Source organism: Rosa rugosa, chromosome 3 (assembly GCF_958449725.1).
Source record: "Rosa rugosa chromosome 3, drRosRugo1.1, whole genome shotgun sequence".
Lineage (NCBI taxonomy): Eukaryota > Viridiplantae > Streptophyta > Magnoliopsida > Rosales > Rosaceae > Rosa > Rosa rugosa.
The window spans coordinates 38,053,784-38,076,661 of record NC_084822.1 but is presented as its reverse complement, the minus strand read 5'-3'; the positions used below and the strand labels follow the sequence as shown (position 1 = coordinate 38,076,661).

At 35.8% G+C, this 22,878-nt stretch overlaps 3 protein-coding genes and 1 long non-coding RNA gene across 6 annotated transcripts; 3 read left to right on the top strand and 1 right to left on the bottom strand.

The window, feature by feature from the left end:
* The first annotated feature begins 1,545 nt into the window (after positions 1-1,545).
* Positions 1,546-4,697, top strand: LOC133741012 (F-box/WD-40 repeat-containing protein At3g52030-like). Its single transcript, XM_062168943.1, has 3 exons — positions 1,546-1,683; positions 1,810-1,866; positions 2,050-4,697. Exon 3 carries the CDS (start codon positions 2,099-2,101, stop codon positions 3,476-3,478), a length of 1,380 nt encoding a protein of 459 aa, XP_062024927.1. The 5' UTR covers positions 1,546-1,683; positions 1,810-1,866; positions 2,050-2,098; the 3' UTR covers positions 3,479-4,697.
* Positions 4,698-5,268: 571 nt separating this feature from the next.
* On the top strand, positions 5,269-5,708 carry LOC133738835 (uncharacterized). The gene has a single exon (XM_062166509.1). The coding sequence runs from the start codon at positions 5,290-5,292 to the stop codon at positions 5,581-5,583; it is 294 nt and encodes a 97-aa protein (XP_062022493.1). The 5' UTR covers positions 5,269-5,289; the 3' UTR covers positions 5,584-5,708.
* Positions 5,709-5,806: 98 nt separating this feature from the next.
* Positions 5,807-9,410, bottom strand: LOC133738834 (uncharacterized). 3 transcript variants are annotated; one of them, XM_062166507.1, is made up of 9 exons: positions 9,262-9,410; positions 8,908-9,178; positions 8,666-8,816; positions 8,449-8,534; positions 7,846-7,958; positions 7,593-7,658; positions 7,222-7,331; positions 7,081-7,146; positions 5,815-6,521 (listed from the first exon to the last, which is right to left on the bottom strand). In XM_062166507.1, the coding sequence occupies exons 2-9, from the start codon at positions 9,027-9,029 to the stop codon at positions 6,114-6,116; spliced, it is 1,122 nt and encodes a 373-aa protein (XP_062022491.1). In that variant the 5' UTR covers positions 9,030-9,178; positions 9,262-9,410; the 3' UTR covers positions 5,815-6,113. The 3 variants fall into 3 exon arrangements, with proteins under 3 accessions (XP_062022490.1, XP_062022491.1, XP_062022492.1); XM_062166508.1 differs by having other exon boundaries at positions 5,818-6,521; positions 8,885-9,178; positions 9,262-9,406; XM_062166506.1 differs by lacking the exon at positions 9,262-9,410 and having other exon boundaries at positions 5,807-6,515; positions 8,908-9,164.
* A 4,048-nt stretch (positions 9,411-13,458) lies between these two features.
* LOC133738056 (uncharacterized) lies at positions 13,459-17,302 on the top strand. Its single transcript, XR_009859947.1, has 8 exons — positions 13,459-13,609; positions 13,739-13,884; positions 14,051-14,217; positions 14,421-14,494; positions 15,275-15,362; positions 15,590-15,892; positions 16,075-16,144; positions 16,836-17,302. It is a non-coding gene; the product is annotated as an uncharacterized LOC133738056 (long non-coding RNA).
* Positions 17,303-22,878: the final 5,576 nt, after the last annotated feature.

Sequence of the window (22,878 nt, the reverse complement as noted above, 5' to 3'; positions counted from 1 at the left end):
GCTGTTAGGTCCAATCTCTCTATGTAATGGTCATCTTGGCATGTGTTTAATGAAATCTACATTTACTAAAAAAAAAAAAACATAATATTATTAATTGTAGCAAATTTACATTATAAACTACTGTTCAGAGACGTGATAGAAAGAGCTACGACCTAAATAATTATACATATTTTCTCAAAATACAGAAACTTGTAACCAAAAAAAAAAACTCAATACTATTTGGTCTAGTGGCATAAGTTTCCCTACGTAAATAGGAGGTTATGAGTTGTTGGTGACGAAAAATTCCGCAGAGGATTTTGACTCACCAATGAATGCGGACTAGAGTGGAAGCTGACCAGAAAAGATCAAGAAGCCTCATTTGAGCGTAGACTCGGAAGTTTAACCGTAAGCTCGAAGAGGAGGGGGGGTACCTGCAGAAAACCATTTGATGCCTAAGTCAGTATATTTTTTAGTCGACTGAAGTAGAATAAGTGCGCTATGGCTTAAGCCGCAAGTAAACTTGCCTGGCAAGTCGCCGGTGACTTGGGCAGCAAGTCACTATTGATACCGTACTCATCCCTATAATTATTATCAAGCTTTATGACTGTCATCAGTGTCCTACTTTATTTCTGTAATGATTACTGCACTCATTGCTGTAATCATTGTCGCGCTTTACGATCGTCATCATGTCGCATTTACGATCGTAATTATCACCATATTCATGGTTGTAATTGTTCTGATCATATTCATGGCGGAGTTAATTGTCATGATTGCGGGTTAAATTTGTTGACCACCTCCATATGTGTTTAACTTACGAAAGACTAGTTGTTGTACTTCTCAATTGTTGATGTAATAAAAAATAAAAAAATAAAAACAAGTACAAACAAGTACAACTGTTGATCCAACTCTGACATATTTGAACTACCCTTCAATTTCAATGATTAAGTCGATGTTGTTGTCGACATATTTAGAATATTTGGGATCTAAATTGTGTTGTGCTTCTTCGGATAAATAACAGCTCGAATCATATAGGTAGCTTTTGGAATCAATTACAGTCCAGTCTTCTTCATGCACTTGATTCAAATGACTCCGACGAATTCTTTTGTACTTTTTGGTGTTCTTCCTCGTTCATGATTGAATATGCATAAGCGAACCCCTGAGGTGCATTTGTGGTGCGAACCCCTGAAAGGCTTGTCATCCCTCTCAATTGGTTGGAACTTGCCTAGCCTTCCATGTCCATAAAGTGAAGCATTGCTCATATAGGAGCTTGAATTTTTCACTTTTTCATGACTAATGGAGTCATGTGTACTGTGTATTATAAAAAATAGGTACGGAGATTCACTTGTGATACAAAATGGGCATAACTAATTTTCATCTTTTAAAGACACCATTTTACTTCATTACTTCATTGCCAAAAAAAAAAAAAAAAACCACTTTACAATCGAATTATATAGGGGGTGGGAAACGGGAACGACGTCGCTTTAGACCCGGCGTGAAATAAGAGATGAAACTATGAAAGATGGTGGTGATAAAATTTTGCTATCAGTCTCCCTCTCCAAACCCTAACAATGGCCTCCATTACGATCTCGATGACAGTTTATTCTGATTCATCTGAATACAATGCCACAACCTTATCAAAGCGGAATGGACGATCTCACTTTAGTAACGAAAAACAGAGATTTATGATCAAGGACCAATGACCAGGTAATTGTCGTTTCAATTTGCGAACACCCAATTCCGCAATCACCGTTTCCGGTTGTGCGACCAACCCGAAACGGTGGTCGCAACAATCATTACTCATTACAAATTTGTGTTTGTGTGTGAGTGTAGGTGGGTGAAGTGGTTGATAACCATGGAGGAGCTGCACAAATCACAAATTATACAGAGGTGAGTTAATCGATATCTCAGTCCCGCCAGGACTAGATAATTGGGTCACTTTAAATCATTTTACTGTTTATAACTAGGAATCCTAGTGTAATTAGATGTGACATATATATTAGTCTCCTTATCTTATTTTACATGGTTGTTCTACTCTTACATATACCTTGATCCTAATAAACATATATATAGGGCGAAACAACAAATATCTGAAAGTCATCCATGATAAATCTCTGTTTGGATGTCTTCTTGTTTGAAATACAAATCACATTCCTTCCCGGCCGGGAGAGATTTCGCTCTGCCCAGCAACAACAACAAGAGGCCGAAAAGAGGACCTCCGCCAAACAATGCTCTTGACCATGACGTCCTTTCCGCAATCTTCTCTTTGCTTGACTGCTGCCAAGACCTCGTCAGTTGTTCCTTGGTTTGCAAAACCTGGAGGACCGCCATCGCCAAATGTAAGTGTTTCGAAGCGCTTTATTACAAGCAGTGGCAAATGGGTCTTGTGAGGGGTCTTTGTTTGGAGGAGATGGCCGGTGTGACTCATAGACTTGCATTGCTTCAAAGCCGTCGGATTAATGTTGATCAGTGGAAGGGTCACTCTGCTAATATTATTGATCAATGCCGAAACAAGGATGGGTTGCTTCTCACTGGCAGCAGCAGGAAGAAGTTCATGCGTCTGTGGTCACTGGAAGAAAGCCGTAATTGTGTGTATAAATTTCAAGGAGAATATCGAGTTCCAGTAGACTATGGCCCTTTGGTTGATTTTGACTTTGATGAGAGCAAGATTGTTGGCTTGGTCGGCTCGAAGAATAGTCGAATATGCATATGGAGGCGCAGTGGGATGACTAGGATATTAAACCCATTTAAGTGCAAGGGTACCTTTCCGAAGGGTTTATGCATGAGCTACTGTGATCCAGAGGCTGTGGTTGGATGTGCTGACGGCACTGCTCGAGTGTTTGACATGTACAGTAGCCAATGTTCTCAAATTCTTAGAATGCACGACCCTGAGGTGCCAGTTACATGCCTAGGGTTAAGTGATGAAGGCAGTCGGTTGTCCATTCTTGCTGGTGGTGGTTCTTCTATCACAGTTTCCTCTGTACTTTTACCTGATCATGAGTTTGCAGCAAAATTGCATATAGCAGGCGAGATAAAGACTTTGAGCTACAACCCTTGCGGCAATGATAGGACAGTGTTTGCTGGATCAAGCAATGGATATGTGTATGGTTGGGACCTGAGGACATGTAGACTTTTGTGGGAAACGAGAGTGAGTCAGGGTGCTGTGTGTTCAATGCAGCACCGGAGGAATGATGCATCAACTTTGGTTGTGGGTGGAATGGATGGTGTGCTTCATCTAGTGGATCAGAACACAGGGAAAGTGGTTACTAAAATTGTCTTGGACACCAGCTACTGTGTACTGCCAAGTTCTAAACCTGCTTCAAGTTCAAGTGGTGGTTGTTATCAAAACATGGTAATTCAGAGATTGAGAGGAAAAAGGATTTCACCAGATGCTAACATTGTCGGCATTCCTGCACCTCCCATCACCTGCTTGGCAGTGGGGATGAAGAAGGTTATCACCACACACGATAGGGACTACATCAGAACCTGGAAATTTAACTAGTCCCTGCTGTGTTTTTTGTTAGATATGGCCAAATTCGACGCGCAGTATGTGGAACATTGCCTATGTATGTATGAGCTAACGAGGTCATATTTATTATCAAAGGCAGGAAGGCAGAGACTCTTTGTTTTTTCATTGCATACTTAACAGCTGGTTCATCAAAAAGTGGCTCTTTCAATCATTCAATGTCGGATCTGGTTATCATAAGACTCATGAATCTGGGTCCAAACCATCTCTGTGATAACTCATTGTTCTCACATTATTGCTCCTGCAGTTTGGATATTGATAACACTAATGCTCTCCCCAAGACAGTGCGTTTTCTTTGGGTGGCTTTTTCACTCTGGACAATCTGGAAGGCAAGAAGTGAAGTGAAGTTGTCTATGGACATCCATCTCCTAAACCTATTGGTAAAGTGCACAGAATTGGAGCAGCTGTAGCAGAGTTTCTTGGCAGTTCCTTAGTGGCTCCATATACAGGTGTCCCCCAAGCTGATATCGGTTCTGAAATTGGAGACTTGGTGTGCCCCAAACCCTGGTACAATTAAGATCAATTGTGATAGTGCTTGGGATGATAGCACAGGAGTGGCAGGGACTGTAGTTATTGCTAGAGATCATCAGGATTTGGTAGTTGCAGGTAATACTTCCTCCTTATACTTGAATTCTGCATTGATGCCTGAAGCCTCTGCTGCTTTGGGGTTTGAAGCCAGCAAAGATTCATGATTTTCAAGATGTTATTATGGACATTTCAAATGTACTGTGTTATTTTGGTTCCTTTCAAAGAATGTCTGGGAAATCTACCCTCTCATCAAAGAAATCCGATGGTTTCAGAGTATGCTGAAGTTTTGTAGCTGGAATTTGATAAAGATGAGTTCTAATGCTTTGGCTGATTTGCTTGCCAGGCAAGCCAAAAGGAAGATCGATCTTGGAAATTGGGTAATGCACCCTCCATCTGATTTTTTCAAAGTTCTGAGGAGTAATGGATTGCCTGCACCTCCTGATGGTTTTTCAGTTGTATGCTTCTCTCTGCTGCTTTTGCAGTTTAATGAAACTTCGTTGTCCGAAAAAAAACAAAGCTGGTCCAACAATTTTCACTTTACTTAGCTTTTCTTTTCCGGTATAAAATAGAGTGAATGATTATGCTGGTGAAGAATGAAGGCAGAGTACTTGGAAAAGCAGTATATTCTTATGCACTCAATGTCAGTAGTTTATCTATAGTTTGGTGATTCGGCGCCGCATGCCAACCTGAGACTAATGAAATTATATCACCACTTGTTGTAAAAAAATCATTTCCCATGGGCAATTATCATTCAATGTTCCTTCTTCCATAGTCTATATTTTCATCTGTTGTCTACAAAATTATCCAAAGCCACCATTATTCCCTTACAACTTCTAGAAAATTGGGGGGGGAAAAAAAAGCAACTTTTCAGAGCAAATTTATACACCAGCCCAAATTCAGAAACAGATGTTTTACAAAGCAAAATGTGCGAGTAAATATGTTTTAACTCCAAGCAAAGGGGTAACTACTAGATCTATCCTGCAAGTTCTAATTTGAACTGATTGTCTTTTCACCACAAAGATCTCTTTTGATCATGACTACCACAACCCCAACAATAAAATACAACAAAAACTCCTCCTAAGGCTTCACTTTATTCCACTACAGCATCAGGCCTTTAAAAAGCATGATTGTTATGATTGCTCCCATTATGATTAACATCATTAACATCAACAATTCATCTTTAATCACACTATATAAGAAATACATAGTAATGAACATCACAAAACATTTTGCACAACTTAGTAACACTACAAATAGCAATGTTGAGGAGAGGTTCTATCACCATATCTATGTTGTCAGACTCCACTATGTTGGTTGGGTGGTGCCGGCCACGGAGGCGGATTAGAAGGCGGAGAGGTAGCACAATATGGCTCGGGAATAAGCGCCGACGGTTCTGCCTAGGCTCGCGTTCAGTGCTACAATGGGGGGCAATGGCTGGTCCTATTCGGATGGTAAGGAAAATCATTATGGAGATGGTACCTAATGGAAGGTGGATAGAAGCTTATAATTGGTCTTTGCCAATTTTACGTCCACAAATATTTCCCATGTGTTAATTGGCAACTGCAAATTATTTTGCCTTGTTTTTCATTTCAACTCAATATCTGTAAGGAGATGCTATTTCTTGTTTATATTGGGTGATTTAAGAACTTCAAATGTGGGAATTCACTTGTTCTGTTAACATGATTGCACATTTAGTATTTGAATTCCAATCTGGGGCTTGAATTTTTTCACCTGCAGCCATCTAGATTCAAACATCGGGCTCTTATTTTTTACTTAAAATCGAACATATGAACATCACGATCTCTGTGTTTATATGCATTGCACAAAATCCGACCACAGAAGTCATCTATATTGTGGATGCAGTACAATCAGACGTTCAGATACAAGTTCGATACAACAGAAAGGATCACTACACTGCCTAGCCGCAAAAGATGGGGAAACATAGGAGATTACACAGTACCGACTGTAGGTTGACTGCAAAACAGCAACTTCATATCTGTCTTTCTACCTAACAAAATCATCAGCCATGTCCATACACATATGAAGCGTGGACGAAGAAAGTTTGAAGTTGATGCAAACAAAACTAGCTTTTCCCAAAGTATGAAAATAGTGTAGGTTGCTTATCTTGAGAAGTCTTCAGGTTGACCTTCTTCTTTGCTGGACTAGCACTAGAAATCTTATCAGCTTTATTAAGAACCGGTTTAGAATCAGCTAAGAACTCTTCATAGTCCCGCTTCGTCTGCCCCTTAGATGCCTCCTCTTGAGAGAATGTAGAGACACTACTTTTTGAATCTTCTTCACATTTCACAGTCAAGGATGGTTGCACCCTGTCCTCTGTGCATTCAGGTTCTTTTTTTATGCTTTCTGGAAAATCAGTCTTCACAGATGAGTCATGAGAACTTGTATCATTTGGCTTTAGCTCTTCTTTTTTGGTTCCCTTTGTTGAGAAAAATTTTGTGATTGAGTTAATGCCCTCTGTCTTCAACTGTATCTGCAGAAAATGATGCAATCATTAAGTAGTGGTATTCTTTTAGTATTAAAACAAGAATATGACATATTACTTCCCTCCTCAACCCCACCCTACCAAAGAAGGTAACTCTAATACCCTCCCAAACCCTAATGAAGACAGGATTCAATTCCAGATCTCTGAATTGACAACCAAGAGACTTTACCAAACCATGAAAACTCGATAGATTTTACCCTACAGAAAGCAGAGTCACTGTTTTGTATACCAAGCAATGCATCATGATGCGAGGGAAAAGGTACCAAAAGCCAGTCTTTAACAACTTTAAGTACAGAACAATTTCCTTTATAAGAAATTTTTCAATGAAACCATCTTAACAACTTTATCTCATCATAGAAACTTCCTAAAGGAGAACCACCTTAAGGAAAAGCACAGGTGAAAAATCATTTCTCACATTCAAGTCTGCAAGTCAAAATTTCGCCTTTACTCTGACTAGGAGATCCAGGTTAAAATTATTGGGTTTAAATTCTTCCCATTACCAAATGATGCACATCATGTGTAAAAGAAAACACAGTAACTGTCGCACCTCATTGCTGCACTCTGGCCCATTAAAAGACACCTTACCCATTGCTGGTGTTACCGGGTACCATACCTGGTGATTAAAGGAATTAGCATCCAAGAAATAGTAGTTTCTGTCTCTCCTTTTAGAAGTTCAAGAATTACTTACCAAATCAGACCCTTCATATGGTTTAAGTAACTTGTCAAAATTGGAAGATGAAGAATCATTAAGCCATGTATCAATAGATTCCTTGTCACCCAAAATAACTGGCATCCTGTCTATAGTGAGAAAAAAAAATTAATAAACATGTTAAAGAGTATAAGGTGAGAATGGAGGGAAGGAAAACATTTCACACTCTTAACAAGGACTAAACGAATAACATGTCAAGCAACTGAAACTAGAAAATGTACTGGTAGTAACATCTGCCAGTAACCTTACATAAAAAATAAAAATTGAGCAAGTAATGGAGAGTCTATAGCTAATGCATACTGTAATAGAACACAGAGAAACATAAATGAAAAGGAACAAGCAGGACTCACCATGGAGCCACGCCAAAGCTGAAGATGAAGAAGTTGTAATGATAGTGAAGGTATAAAGTTTCTCACCTGCAGGCTCGCGTTCGGTACACAAATTAGAACCTAGATGAGAACAATCACATACTAGATATTCACTGGCTAACATGTTTCAGATCAAGTTAATTCAATGATTTACGGACATAAAGCAAAAACAAACTAACAGCAGTTGTGGTTTTGGGAAGCTGGTTTAATAACAGAATGTTTGTACATTAACTACCTTCAGAGTTCTCCCACGAATCATAAAGAGCAGCAAACGGAAGAGGCCGAGCATCCTTAAAATGGACATAGTAAGGCTGTTTCTTAGAACCATCTTTTTTCCATTCATAAAATCTGGAAATGCAAATTTCACACCGATTCACTATGAGATATTCATTAGTAACAAGAATGAAAGGGAAAGACTTCTCGTCCTCCAATATGACCAAAACTGAAAAGATGTCGTCATGTAAAAGTATGATTACTGCTGCACATTTACATTTACAGTTCACATAATCGTTTTACTTCATGAATCATGATGTGGTGCTACATGTCATACTAGATGAAAGATAAGTGCCTACACCTTGGAGGACGATAATCTATTTTCGGCATAACCGATCCAATTTCAAGTACATTAGTTTCTAGCAACTAAAAGAGTGGCGTGACAATGTGACATGTATTAAATTTGGGAGAACTTTGTCCCCCTACTATTGTTTGTATATCGTTTTCCTTCTCATATCACAAAGAATTAAAAGGCAGAAACACTTAACCGAAAAGAAGTAAATGGTATAATCAGTGTACACTGTAGAGCAAGAGAAACCAGTCATATAGTAAAAACAGCATATACCCTTCTACAGCAACTAGGCAGCGGTTTTTAGGGACTAGACGACGAAAAGAAGCCTTTTCACAAATGGACTCAGAGCGAGCATTGAACTGCAGTTGTTTACACAAACCATCCAAACAAAAGTTGCTTAATTTGAAGCCAGGCCAAAACCAACCGAGCTTAAAACTACTGCAAATTCAAATTGAACATGAAAAAGAATCACAACTGGAACTTCAATTACCATCCTGTAATGATCAGGCTTCTCCGTTTTCTTGGTGAAACTCGGAATCAGTCCCCATTTCATGCAATGAAGAACAACGCCGTCTTCACCATCTCCTCTACGCACGACCGGCAAATCCGCTCCCGGCGACACATTATACGACGGCCGATACCTGAAAATTCGTTAAAACCATTTTAAAATCTAAAAAAAAAAAAGAAGGAGTTTATATTCAGTAATCACCGGTCCATGTTAATCGTACGAACGGCGCCATGGTTGCGGTAGCAAGCCCTAGAAACGTCGTCGGCTCTGAGAGTACAGCGCGCCCTCCCACACATCTCCAGGAAGAAGAAAACTCAACAAGGCGGGAACCGAAACGCCACACCATCTTATAACCGTCCGATTTCAACTTACACGACTTTCGAGTTCCTCCGTGGCAATCCCTGAATCGTAAGCGCCGGGATTTCGACAAGTGTCCTTCCAAAATGTAACCCGACCCGGTTCCAGCCCTCTTGCCTTTACCTACAAAATTATATTCTATAACCATACCTTAGCATCTTCTTGTATAATCTTCAATGGAAATATAAGTAGAAGCAATTTTAGTTCATTTGATTAGTCACCTGGTTGCTTATTAGCTCCTGCATTTCAATAGTATGTAATGGAAGGGAATAATCAAGTTACAAGTGATGCCAAATGTGAAGTACACACTTCGATAGGTCAAATATATGTTTTTATACACATCTGCATGTGCCATGTTTTTCTATATGTCAAGGAAATTCTGGATGTGAAGTTAGAGTGGCCACATGGAGGAAACCCAAGAAATTCACTTTTTTGGGGGTGGTGGGAAAGTTGGAGATTAGAAAGGATGGAGGGGAGGAACAGGGTATCAAGAGGGGGATGTTGACTCTCAGTTAATCAGTTTTTCCATGCTACCCAAAACTTATTAACTAAGAGTCAACATTTCCCTTAGTCAGGTTAGATACTAATTCAAATATTTGACACTGACTGATAGGACTGAAAGTGTAATCAGAAGTTTTCTGTGGGAAGAGAGTAAGAAAGGGAAAAAAGATATGTTGGTTAAGTGGGAGGGTTTTGAAAATTTTAGGGGGGTGTATTCATTTAAGAGTTTACAGTATTTTTTTGTATTTTAGAAGTCTATGGGTATTCAACTGAGATTTTAAACAGTCCTTAAAAATCTTGATGTATTCAATTAAGATTTAAAATTATCCATTCAAATCTGCTGATATTCAAAAGTATAAGGATTTTGAAAGATTTCATTAAATGCTGGATTTTGGAGGATTTTATAGTGTTTTTTATATATATCAAAACTCAAAAACAATCCAACCACTTCCCAAGAGATTTTGATGGATTCTTTTTCAGTCAAAAAATGAAGAAGCTCTTCACCAAAAAAAAAAAAAAAAAAGCAAGTCTCAATAGGTGACACTCATCTATTTTGTCTTAGACCTATTTTCCCACTATCTTCCTCTGCATCTACTCTCATCTAATAATTTTTTATTTTATTTTTATCACTATAGTTTTAGAAGCCTTAATCCTTCTAGCTAATTAAACTCACTTTTAATGGTATTATTAAGATGATACATACACACATGATTCTTTTGTAAATTAGATATGAATAACATTTTGGCTAGTTAGTTTTCTCTTATTGTTCATATATCATTATACACAACATAAAGAATGGTAGATTGCCATACTTTCTTGTCATTGATATAGCATTATAGTTGGATCCATACATCCATCCATTGCTTAATTAAAGAAGAAGAAGAAAAAAAAAAAAATTAACCTACCAAAAACATCATAAGGATTTGTAAAATCTAAACAAATACTAGTTAATCAATCCATTAGAATCAATCAGAGTCCATGTAGAATTTAAAAAATCTGTGGATTAAGCAAATCCATGGATTATAAAAACTCAAACAAAGTCTTTTAAAATCTGAATTGAATACACCCCCCTTAATGTGAGAGATTTGGTATGCTGTCATTAATTGAAATTATGGGTTTGCAAGAGAAGGGTGGGATTCTTGCATTTTGACAAGAGGTTCAAGTCGTTGTCCTTCGAAGGATATCTCTCAAGGCGTTAATATTTTTTTTATTCCCTTTGTCAATTCTGGGTGAGAATGGGAAAAGAGTGAGTCTCTGTGTAGATCGTTGGGTGGGGAAAACAGACCTTTTTCCTCCATTATACAGACTCATTTTCAGAATGCTCCTCTTGTAAGATCGTGTGATAGTTCTGTTTCTCATCTTTTGTCTTGGGTTTTGAGTTTTGGAGGAATCTTAATGTTCAGGATTTGGGGGAATCAACATATTTGCTGGCATGTTTAGAAATATTATTCTGCTTCTATCAAGATCGGATAGGAGAGTATGCAAGCTGGAGTCATCAGGATTCTTCTTAGATATGAACCTTTCTTGTCTTTTTATGGACCTCATTTAGGCTAAGGTACCCGGAAAGGTGCGAGCGCCTATTCTGGAGTATTGCTGGTGGTAGATTGATTACTTGTGATATGGTTCAGAAGTTCTTGGTGTGTTTCACCTAATTTCTGTGAGATGTACATAAATGATCCAGAAAGTTTGAATCATTTGCTGCCTCGCTGTCCCATAGCTTTGACTTTGCTTGGAAAGGTTTTTTTGGGAGCCTATTATGAGTGGGCATATTCACTATCATGTTATGCTGATGCAAGACAAGTAGCATAAGAACTGTAGAACTAGGGTTTGTTTGAATACTCTAGGATTTGATTGCAGAAGTCTCAATTGTATGGAAGAAAAGAGGTCTCGAATAAGAAAATTAAGGAGATAGAATTACTAGCATCACACCAGTAAGGTTGTAGGATAAGACTACTAGTATCACACTAGTAGGGTGTCTAGGCATCACACCCAGAGGTTTTAGGCATCACACCTAAGGTTAGGTTGCATCACGCAAACCTGGAGAGAAGCAAAAGCTTTCAATTTTTATTAATCTCAATATGAAAATAAAAGACTACAAAGGCCTCTATATATAGGGAGGCTAGAATAACTAGGAATATCTTTAAAGAATCCTAAAGAAATAATCCTAATAATGATAAAAATCCTAATAATAAAAGCCTAGATTTATTTGAACTACTTTCCAAATTCTGACTTAAAATATTCTGCTTGTATTCTTCATCATTCTCCCCCTGTTGAAAGACTCGACTCCGGCAGTTAAAGGTATAGAATCCCCTTCCCAAACCACCAGGCTCATTCTCAAACCATTTTGACATAAGAATGTGAAGAACTTTCCCCTTGGGCATCAGGTGTCTTGAGCGTCATTCTCCTGTATATGTCCCTGTCAATTGTCTTCATAGACTTCAAGACAACCGTTTTCTTGTTAAAGAAAAAAGAATATGTATTTTCCTTTCCACAATGGTGCACATCTTGATAAGATAATCAATCTTCCCAGAAGGACATGTGCTGCCTTGTATGGTTGCGGGTGTGGCTGCTCTAGAAGTTTGAGCCACTCAACGGCAGAACTTGAGACAGCAGTTGCACTTAAAGCTTGAGTTGTAGGAGGTGCTAGATTGTGTCTAACAACATAACATAATGAAATATCTAAGTCTTCATCTAGATCAGATGGCTCATAAGTTCCGTAGTCGAAGGTACTTCATCACCACCTTCCTTTTGGTGCTCCGTCTCTTCTTTGTCGTCAGTGTTGGTGTCTTGGACTATAGTATCTTCTTCTTTATCTGCCTTCTTAGTTGTGGAAGCTTTCTCATGACCTTCTAGTTTTGTGAGCCGAGCGTCCATTGATTCAAGTTGTTCCAAAATCTTCAACAACAAAACATCTTGCTGATAGTCAGTCATACGACCCCTGAAGTTTTTCCCTGATTGTGTAGCCATTGGATCAAACTGTTTGTTTACAGACGACGCCAAAATAATGCAGGACAAGTAGCATAAGAACTGTAGAACTAGGGTTTGTTTGAATACTCTAGGATTTGATTGCAGAAGTCTCAATTGTATGGAAGAAAAGAGGTCTCGAATAAGAAAATTAAGAATGAGATAGAATTACTAGCATGACACCAATAAGGTTCTAGGATAAGACTACTAGCATCACACCAATAGGGTTTCTAGGCATCACACCCAAAGGTTTTAGGCATCACACCTAAGGTTAGGTTGCATCATGCAAACCTGGAGAGAAGCAAAAGCTTTCAATTTTTATTAATCTCAATCTGAAAGTAAAAGACTACAAAGACCTCTATATACAAGGAGGCTAGAATATTCCTATCTTTAAAGAATCCTAAAGAAATAATCCTAATTATTATTCTATATATAAAGCGTGAATAACACTGTTATGCTATACTGTTGAGGGCATCTCCAACCATTTAGTCAAAAGCCAAAGTCATTTGGAAAATTTGACACCCCTAGTGTCATTACTATTCATTCATATTTTGCATCTCCAACCCCATTTAGTCAAAAGTCATAACCATTTCATAAATTTAATTATTTTAGATAATTATTTAACTACAATATGAATTTATATATCATACATAATAATCTTATATAATATATTGTCGTTTAATTTTTTTTTAGAAAATTTTATTTTATTTTTTCAAGTTTTTCTCATTTAAAACTACATTACTCTATTATTAGTTGTTGAATTTAATTCATCGCATTTTTCTGACTGTCAGATTAGAAATTAAGTAATTATATATTTATTTTTTAATTTTTGGTATCAATTAATCTTAGACTTCCATTTTGAATCGAATTCATGAGAAGTGAATCAGAGCCGCTCATTTTGAATAGTGGAAGGAGGGGCCAACCTTCTTCCCCTGAGCCATTTTGGTTTTACCTTCATTCCATAGTCATTTTGACTCAAAGTATGGCTCAAAAGCTATCTCAGAAAGAGGTTTTTCCTCACTGTTCGAGGTCAATTTCAAACTGGTGGAAAAGTCATTTCCAATTCAGGTTCGTCAATAAACCAGACACTCAGATCGTTTTGAGGTATTTTTTTGTTTTCTTTCATTTGCTTTGCTGCATATTGTGGATGTATGTCATCTTCTTCGAAACCAAGCATCAATTCTATCTGAATTGGATCCTTCTAATGTGAATACCTGTTTCGGCTTTGCATAGTGCTAATATGAGAATGACTTAGAGGATGAAGAGGATGAAGAAGACGCTGATGAAGAGGATGATGCCCAGGATTAATATGGGTACATACTGAATCCGGCTCCTGTGCATCTTCCAGTTCCGGCGACGACGATACCCCCAATACTGAGGTAAACTATTTCAGTTTCTTGGTAATTGATTGTGGGCTTCTTCAAAATTGAATCTTCAATTTCCCAATTGGTTGAGTTTTTTATTTTATTTTTTTATTTGATCAAGTATAGTGGTTCTTCCAAATTCACTATTGAATTGATGTGTGTATATGTTGGGGAGTTTCAGAGGAGGCTTAAAAGGATCAAAGACACAAGAAAGATAGCCACTTCTATCTTAGACGTCAAGTAGTCAAGAGACCTAATTTTGGGGTTAATTTGGAGGTTTCCTTTCTCCTCATCAGCTTTGAAGGATTTTGGTCAAGTAGCCAAGAGATTTATTTTTGGGAATTTCAGGTCTTACTTTCTCATTGTTTTGAATTCTGTGTCTTTGTTTTATTTTGCTCAGATGTTGTGGTAATTTCAGCACCATATGAGAAACAAAGAATTCTTTTCGAATGGGTGAATCTAGAACCTCTGATAAAAGTTATTTGATTTTTGTTGTCGTATGAGTTAGTTTATAAAAATTTGTATTTGAAATGATTATTGGTATGAACCAGGAAAGAGCAAGAGTTTGAGAGGACAGGTTGCTGACACAAGTGGCAGAATTACCTTCCCTGCTTGCCTTAAGCAGGTAAAATTCATCACTTTAGGCTTTGTTGATCTACTTTTTAGAATTTTAGGTTACTGCTTTAAGAACAGGGATTTGGATTGGTTATAGGAGATCTATTGTGGTTGTATGAAAAATGTGTTGTTTTGTTGCGAGATTTGTAATTTGTGGAACTTTTTTCTGTAATGATACTTTATCATAGGGTGTTTCGATGATCAGGAATTCCAGGGATACGAAAAATGTTTCAAAATTTTGAAACTTGAAGTATATCGAGAACTCAAAATGGAGTTGATCTGTAATCAGAGTGTGTTAGCAGACTAACTTTTGAAGTATGTGTAGTTTGAAAATATAAAATACTTTATAATGTTATTTTGTGAGATCAGCTCAACCTTTTCACCGATTTTTCTGCTGTTTTGCTAATTCTCTAATTTGGAGATTATATCTGGCTGAGGTAAATGAAAATATGGAATTTTAAAGCAATGCATGCGCTTGCCATAAAAGTCTAGGAAGTTGGTATCATTCAGTTGTTCAAATCCTTTCTCTTGGCTAGCAGTTACCTTCTCCAGTGTTGTAAATTAAATCTAATTGTTGTTGGATGCTGGGTTATTGTTATTATTGCTGTATAAAATGAATGAAGCATGATCAACTTACTTCTACAGAAGAAGTATGAAGAGTGAGGTTCCAAAAATTAAGTTGCTTCTGATTTGCTGGTTTTTTGTGTTTACTGATTCATTTTGAATTTATTGATTAGTAATAAATTGACGGAAATTTGCAATTCGTCGAATTGTTTTGTGATTCTTGCAGCCAGGACTTTCTGATTTCCCGCTTCAATCTCTAATAAAATGAAACAAGAAGACCTCAACGTTTTACCTTTATCTTGCTCTTACCCCATGTGAGTATTGATTTTGTTCCTGTTTTTTACAGTTAAAACTTTTGGAATGACTTCTCAGTCTTCAGAAGCTGTTTTGATATTGGTACATAAATTTGACCTGAACGTCACAGAAACAAAAGTCAAAAAGGGGGACTTTTCTTTGTCAGACCTTTAAGTTGACTTTTATAAGAGAACAGAATGAAAGACTAGCTACTGGTGTTTGAATTCTCAGTTGACTCGACTTGCAGGATCTGGGAAATTCACAATTGTTTCTCTAGGTTGCTTCCTTTTCTTCTTCAGTCTTGGATTTGAGTGTGAGTACTGATCACTGCAGAGCTCTACATCAGTACAATGCCCAACTGCAAATGGAGAAATCAGGTTTGGAAAAGAAGAATAAGGCTTTGGCTTTAGTATAGGTAATTACTCTGAGGAGAAGTTTGCAGGAATGCTATCAATTCTACTTTGTTTAAGCAGTGGCTGAAGAACAACAAGAGTGAAAATGGGATTTTACACGGCGGTTCCATGTCTATTTCACACGAATTCTAATTCAGGTAATGCATTCCATTCATGTGGGTTAATTGATTATGATTTCTTCATCAGTTGACGAAGTTGTCCTGTTGTAGAATCTGAAATATGGTTTTAGTAACAGGCTTAGTCAATATATATGGTTTTAGTCGATATATCATATCCGTTTAGTCGTTTCTAATTGCTTTGATTGATACTTTGGGTAAAGGAGTGGATATGTGCGGGAAGCACAGGTTTTCTGAAATTCCAAGCAGATCAATAAACAAACAGGGGAAAAGGTAAATCCATCAATGTCAATCAGCTGCGTGGCTTCTCTTGAAATTGTACTTTGCTTTTCATCTATTATTTTGATTTTTTTTTTCCATATGAACTTAAACATCAAGGTCGATGTGAATGTTGAGAATTTTATCTCAGATGCACTAATAAAACATATCTATGATAGGTATGTAATTTGCTGCTCTTATTAAATGTTTTGGTTTCTTAGCATTAAGCTGCAACTCGGACTAGGTTTAATAGTTGGTCTAGGTTTAATTAAGAAGTTTACTAGGATGTGCTTCTCATAGATGTTCTTCCCGTGCATTTGTGCCTTTAGGTTAGTGGATCACTAAAAGTGGATTTCATATGTAATGATTAAACCGGTGGAATGGCATATATTTGGTATGATTCATTACATATCTTATTAACTTGCGAAAATGGAGAGTTAAAGGGGTGATCAATTCAGTGGAGGTGTAAAGGTCATGATTTAGAAAAGAAAAAAGACCGGGAAATATTTTGTAATAGGACTACTAACCTCTGAAGTAAATCTATGAACGCTATCGTATTAAAGTAGCATAGTATATGTGAAGTGAATCTAACATGTAATCAATTAATCATTGAAATAATGTATATTTGTTCATGTATTGGCAGTATTGCTCTGCCATACATGATATTTTTGAGAGAAAATATAATGATTTCTGCAATTCGTTTCAGGTGTAACAAAAGGATTGAAAATTCAATTCTATGTTCAATAGATAAGATCACAAATGGGAAGGCATGTTTGAACTTTGGAGTACATTTCTTAACTAGACGATGTTTTTTAAATTGGAGACTAAGTTAGATCAGTGGAGGAAGACCGCTGACGCGGCTGCTGCTATTCTTTCAACAGAGTACAACAGGATGTTTTTAAAGAGAACATGTTTTCTTGAAAGCCAGTACAATTCCTTAAGTTCACCTTGTTCAGAAGACTTGGACGATCACTTGCCAAAGACATGTTGAAGAAGATTGGTGTGTTATGGAAGAAAGGCTAAAAGTAGATGGGATTATGCTACAGGTTTCTTATCATTATCTGTTATTTTTACGATGGGTTATGTATGTTCTTTTATTCCAGTATAATTATACATACATCTAAAACCCGTGGCACTGTTCACTAGAGCCCGAAATGAAGTGATGCTTTTGCCCTTGGTGTTTTCTTTAATTACAGCCTGCCATGATTGGATAGTTTTTGGGGTCGAATAGAAACGCACATCTGTTGACCGACTCTACACCGACATCAAGATCTGTCTTCCCAGTCTGCACCGAAATCGACTCATTTATAATCATCGAAAGGGAGCTACCTGCGGAATAAGTTTTCAACATCAACCCAAAATATCAAGCTCAGTTACTTGCGAAATCAAATTCGGAAATCAAAATCAAATCTAACATCTCTACACCGACATCTAACAGCCACTAAGATCAACAGTGATAAAACCTTTTTTCTGTTGGGATTTTGTTGAAACGGAAGGAAAGAAGAGAAGAAGAAGAAGTAAACGGAAATCGAGTAAATTGATCATCCCAGGTACCTCATCGTGGCTTCTATTTTGTTTGATTTGTTTCATTTACCATGGCTTCTAATTTGTTTCTTTTATTCTCTAAAAGTAGTTGATCCCACTGTTAGTCAAGGTCAACCTAAACAATCGAAATCAAGAACATTGAAATCTTGGTAAGATTTCAATTAAGCAAAATCAAGATGAATACATAGTTGTTCATCTTTTGTTCATATACCCAAAGTGGTTACCTTTAATCCACTTTCCGTTTTTCTGTTTTCAGCTGTAGTAACTGATTTGTCAGCTTTTATAATCTTTCAAGACAAAACCTTCTATTGTTTCTTTGTTTTGTTAATCGAAGTTAGCTTCCTTCAAAGGTTTGGGTGTTTTCTTTGTTCTTTTGCCACTGTTCCTGCTTTTGTTAGTTGGTATTAGTTGGGTGTCCTGTTGTGATTCAGGTATCTAACTTTGGTATCTAGATTATTGTCTGTTGGGGGTATGCTGTTATGGTTGATTGTAAACAGATGGTTTGTTTAGTTTTGCTTAGCAAATATTGGGAACAGTGTGCAATCAAAATTTGGAAGTGTTCTGAACTCAGGTATGAATGTTTGTCTGAAGTTGCTAATGAGGTTTAAAGAGTTAGCGTTGAGTGTTGTTAGAGTGAGTTCGTTTACAGAATTCCACGTATTGATCTTTATGTTGATAAACGTTACCTTTTCCTTTTATACTTCATTGTGAATAGGTGGTTTATTTGGCTAATGTTGTTTATGGTATTATTTGAATAATATAGTGTCTTTGCCATCAAGTTGGCTTATAAATTAACTGGACTATATATATAAATGCAGAAATGGCACCTAAGAATGTGACGAGAGGAATGAAAAGATTGTTAGAACAGTCTATTGCTGGAAATTATGAAAGTGGAGACAGACTTGACCGATGAAGAACTGAATATAATCGTATTAGATCAAAGAGATGGAAAACAAGTGGGTACATTTTGTGTTTTGTGAAACATTGATCAATATAAGTATTATCAGAAAAAATAATTGTTTGTGTGCAAGTATAAATTAATTCATATTGTTTGATTTTTGGTTATAGTGTTTCACCCTCAAATTGCTGAAGGATCTAATCAATGTCAGAATGAGAACCAATTTAGAGGTGATGGTGAAAATACCACTCGAGCTTTAAATGAAGGTTTATTTGTGATTCGAGAAGATAGATTTTTTAATTAATTTATTGTAGACACTTAATTTTGAAACACTTACAAGATGTTAGATTGCAATCTTATTTTCGAAAATATATATATGTATATATATGTGTATATATATATATGTGTATGTAGATATCTGTATGTGTATTTCTGCGATCATTAAGAATTTTGTGTTCATATACATTTGTTTAAAGTTTTATGAGCAGTCTGTACCTTTCTTCTAGGTGTAACATTTAACAAATTACATTTAGTAAACTTCTTTTGTCTGTAATGGCAGAGGAATCAAAGTCTGATAATAGGAATTAATTGATTGAAATATTTAATAATTTGTCTGATGCTAGAGTTTTCTTTTATTTGATCAAGAGGTGTACATAAAATTTTTCTGTACATGTAAGACATCGTAATTCTAACTTTTTGTATAATTGAGCAAGTTTTAACTTCTATTTGATATTGACAAGTCGATTAACAGTTCATGCTATTGTTGATGTTACTTGCTTTGAGATAGTTGAATGTATTTTATATTTCTATAAATATGTATGCATTGAATTTTGAAGAGAATTTTGCTGTGTGATCAGTTTGAAGAGGATTTCTATTCTTGGATTAGAGATCAGTAGTCTGGAACATTTGATTATTTGTGAGAATCTAGGATTGAAAATGAGTTATCTTAATGTGCATATGGTCTTTTTTTTTCATGTTTATTTAGGTATCTTTTGTCAAAGCACTTTTTTTTTTTCTTTTAATGTACTTAGAATATCAATGTTTTTTTTTGCTGTTGAATGCGTGTACCAGGGTGGCGTTGTTATAATTTCTGTAAAAATGATAGATTTTCAAATGAAAAAAAAAAACCTAATTTTCAGTTAGCCAATTTTCAGCTTGGCTATTAATGTGTTGATACTGCCATTGGTTTTAAATTCCTAGGCAATTAGGATTTGCAGAGACGTTTGTTAACTGAATATAATATAATTGCTGAAATGGTATATTCCTACAAAGAGAAATGTTATATAATAGGTAGAAGCTAATGTTTCCAGAAAGATGGTTACCCTTTTCTAGCGAGGAAAAAATTGATAGAACAATGATTGTAAGTAGCTAAAAAGAAATATCGAAGTCTTTCATGTATACATTATTTGTCTGTAGTGGCTTGAGTTAAATGTGATCGTACTTTGTTCATTCTGCATAAGTCATTACTGCATTTATTGTTATATGTCGATCTAAGATTTCTCCTGTAAGAAAAATGGCAATTGAATGATTAGTAAGAACATTAAATAACATCTATATAATCTCATTTTATTTGTTGCTCACTCTTACATGCAGATACATCAGGCGATTTGAATCAAAATAGCTTCTCCCAATGTCCGCAAACTAATGATATGACAGGTTTGGTTTTTTGCAACTAATGAAGTTATAATTGTAGTTTTAATGAATATTTCCACCAACTCTTTTCAAACATTTTGCACAGATCAATGCTCACAGTCATTTGGTCATGCAATATATCAAAGAAGCAAGCAAGGTTATTTCTCTCAAGTTTTTTGGCTATTGTCTTGAAAAAACAGTAGTAATCATGTAAAGCGTTTTAACAAGCAGAAAAATTTTCATTGCAGGATTGATTGTGAGATATAAAGATTCAGGTGATAATATCTACAAATGTGATGATTGCAACGCATGCTTTTGGTTTGGAGAAGCTGTTAAAAGATCATCTTCAAATGCATCTCTTATTTATACAAATTGTTCTAGAAAAGGTCAGATCAAAGTTGAACAACCAAAGCCAACACCAGCTTTTCTTGAAAATTTGTTAAATCCAGATAATGGCTCAGAAAGCAAATTGTTTAGAGAAAATGTAGGGTTTATAATTCAATGTTTTCTTTTACATCCATGGGAGCAAGTATTGATTACAAAATAAATACTGGATCAGGTCCTTATGTTTTTAAAATAAGCGGTCAAGTACATCATTTAATGGGTTCTATGATGGTGAATGTCCTAAGTACATCATTTAATGGGATCAGTTGCCTCCTGATGGTGAATGTCCTAAGTATGCACAACTGTACGTATATGATACAAAAAATGAAGTCTCGAACAGTATTAATGTTGTTGATCCTACTCATGTGAATGAAAATATCAAATCAGATATCGTGCAAGGACTTATTAAGATGTTCGATGAAACTAATGAATTGGTAAAAACTTATCGAATGGCTAGAGATAAATATGAACATCATGCTTTGCCTTCATTCAATATGACTATGCTCAGTCGCCAACCAACTGATAGCAAACAATATGAAGAACCAACAAGTGAAGAAATTGGTGGTTTAATTGTTGGTGATATTGGAGAATTTAACTCGAATAAAGACATAATCATTGAATCAAATGACGGAAGATTACGACGGATTTTCAAAATACATCCAAAGTATATGTCATTACAATATTCAATACTTTTTCCATATGGTGAAGATGGATACAGGCCAGATTTGCCAATACAACAAGTTATAGGAAATTCTCGAAAAAAAAGACAGAGAATATCTATGCGAGAGTATATTACATATCAAATTCAAGATAGAAATAATGAAGTACTTTATTAAAAGGTGGACGGTTACTTCAACAATTTTTAGTTGATTCTTATGCAACAGTTGAAGAAGATCGTTTAGATTGGATTAGAAAAAACCAAAAAAAAATTCGCAGTGAAATTTTTAAAGACATTTATACTGCATCTTTAGCTGGAATTCGTAAAGTCGTGATATAGGACAAAAAATTATTTTACCAAGTTCTCATACCGGAAGTCCTAGAGATATGATTAACAATTATCAAGATGCTATGGCAATTTGCAGAAAATATGGTAATCCCGATTTGTTTATAACTTTTACTTGCAATGTGAAATTGCCTGAAATAGAAAGATATTTTAAAACAAAGCCTAACTATAAAGCTGAAGTCCTGAAGATAGACCTGACATAGTTTCAAGAATATTTCAAATAAAATTACAAGACATGATCAGTTATATCAAATCTGGAGAACCTTTTGGAGAAATTGATGCAGATGTTCACACAATAGAGTTTCAAAAAAGAGGACTTCCTCATGCTCATATGTTATTTTGGTTAAAAAAAGATTACAAATGTTATACAGCGACTGACATAGATTCTATTATTTCAGCGGAATTACCAAATAAAAATATTAATCCAAAACTTTTTGAAATTGTTAGCCAATTTATGATTTATGGACCTTGCGGACATATAAATCCAAAATCTCCTTGCATGAAAGATGGAAAATGTTCCAAATTTTTTCCAAAATCATATAATACAAATACTATATTTGAATCAAATACACCTACTGTATATAAACGTCGTGATGATCATACAAAATTTGTAGATAAGAATGGTGTTCATATTGGAAATAATTTTGTTGTGCCTTATAACTCAAATTTATTATTAAGATATAATGCTCACATTAACGTTGAATCATGTTCTCAATCTATGTTAATTAAATATTTATTTAAATATATTAATAAAGGACCAGATCGAGCTCGGATTTTATTACGTGAAAATCTAAACGATGAAATTTCCGCTTATCTTAATTGTCGATATTTAACTCCTCACGAATCTGTATGGAGATTGTTTGAATATTCAATTCATTCTTGACATCCTGCTGTTCAACATTTACAAATTCATCTGCCTTTAGAGCAAAATATAACTTTTAATGAATATCAATCAATTGAATCAATAATAAAAGACAAAATCACAGAAGATACTATGCTTACTGGATGGTTTAAAGCAAATACTATTTATCCAGGAGCATCTGAATTAACTTATACATAATTTCCAACTAAATTTGTATGGGATGATGATAAGAAATGTTGGACACCAAGAAGAAAATATAAAAGTATTGGCCGAATAACATATGTACATCCTGCAGCAGGTGAATTATATTATATGAGAATGTTATTAAATATTCAAAAAGGTTGTAATAATTTTGATTCAATAAAAACAATTAATGGTATTACATATTCTTCATATCAAGAAGCTTGCCGAGTTTTGGGTTTATT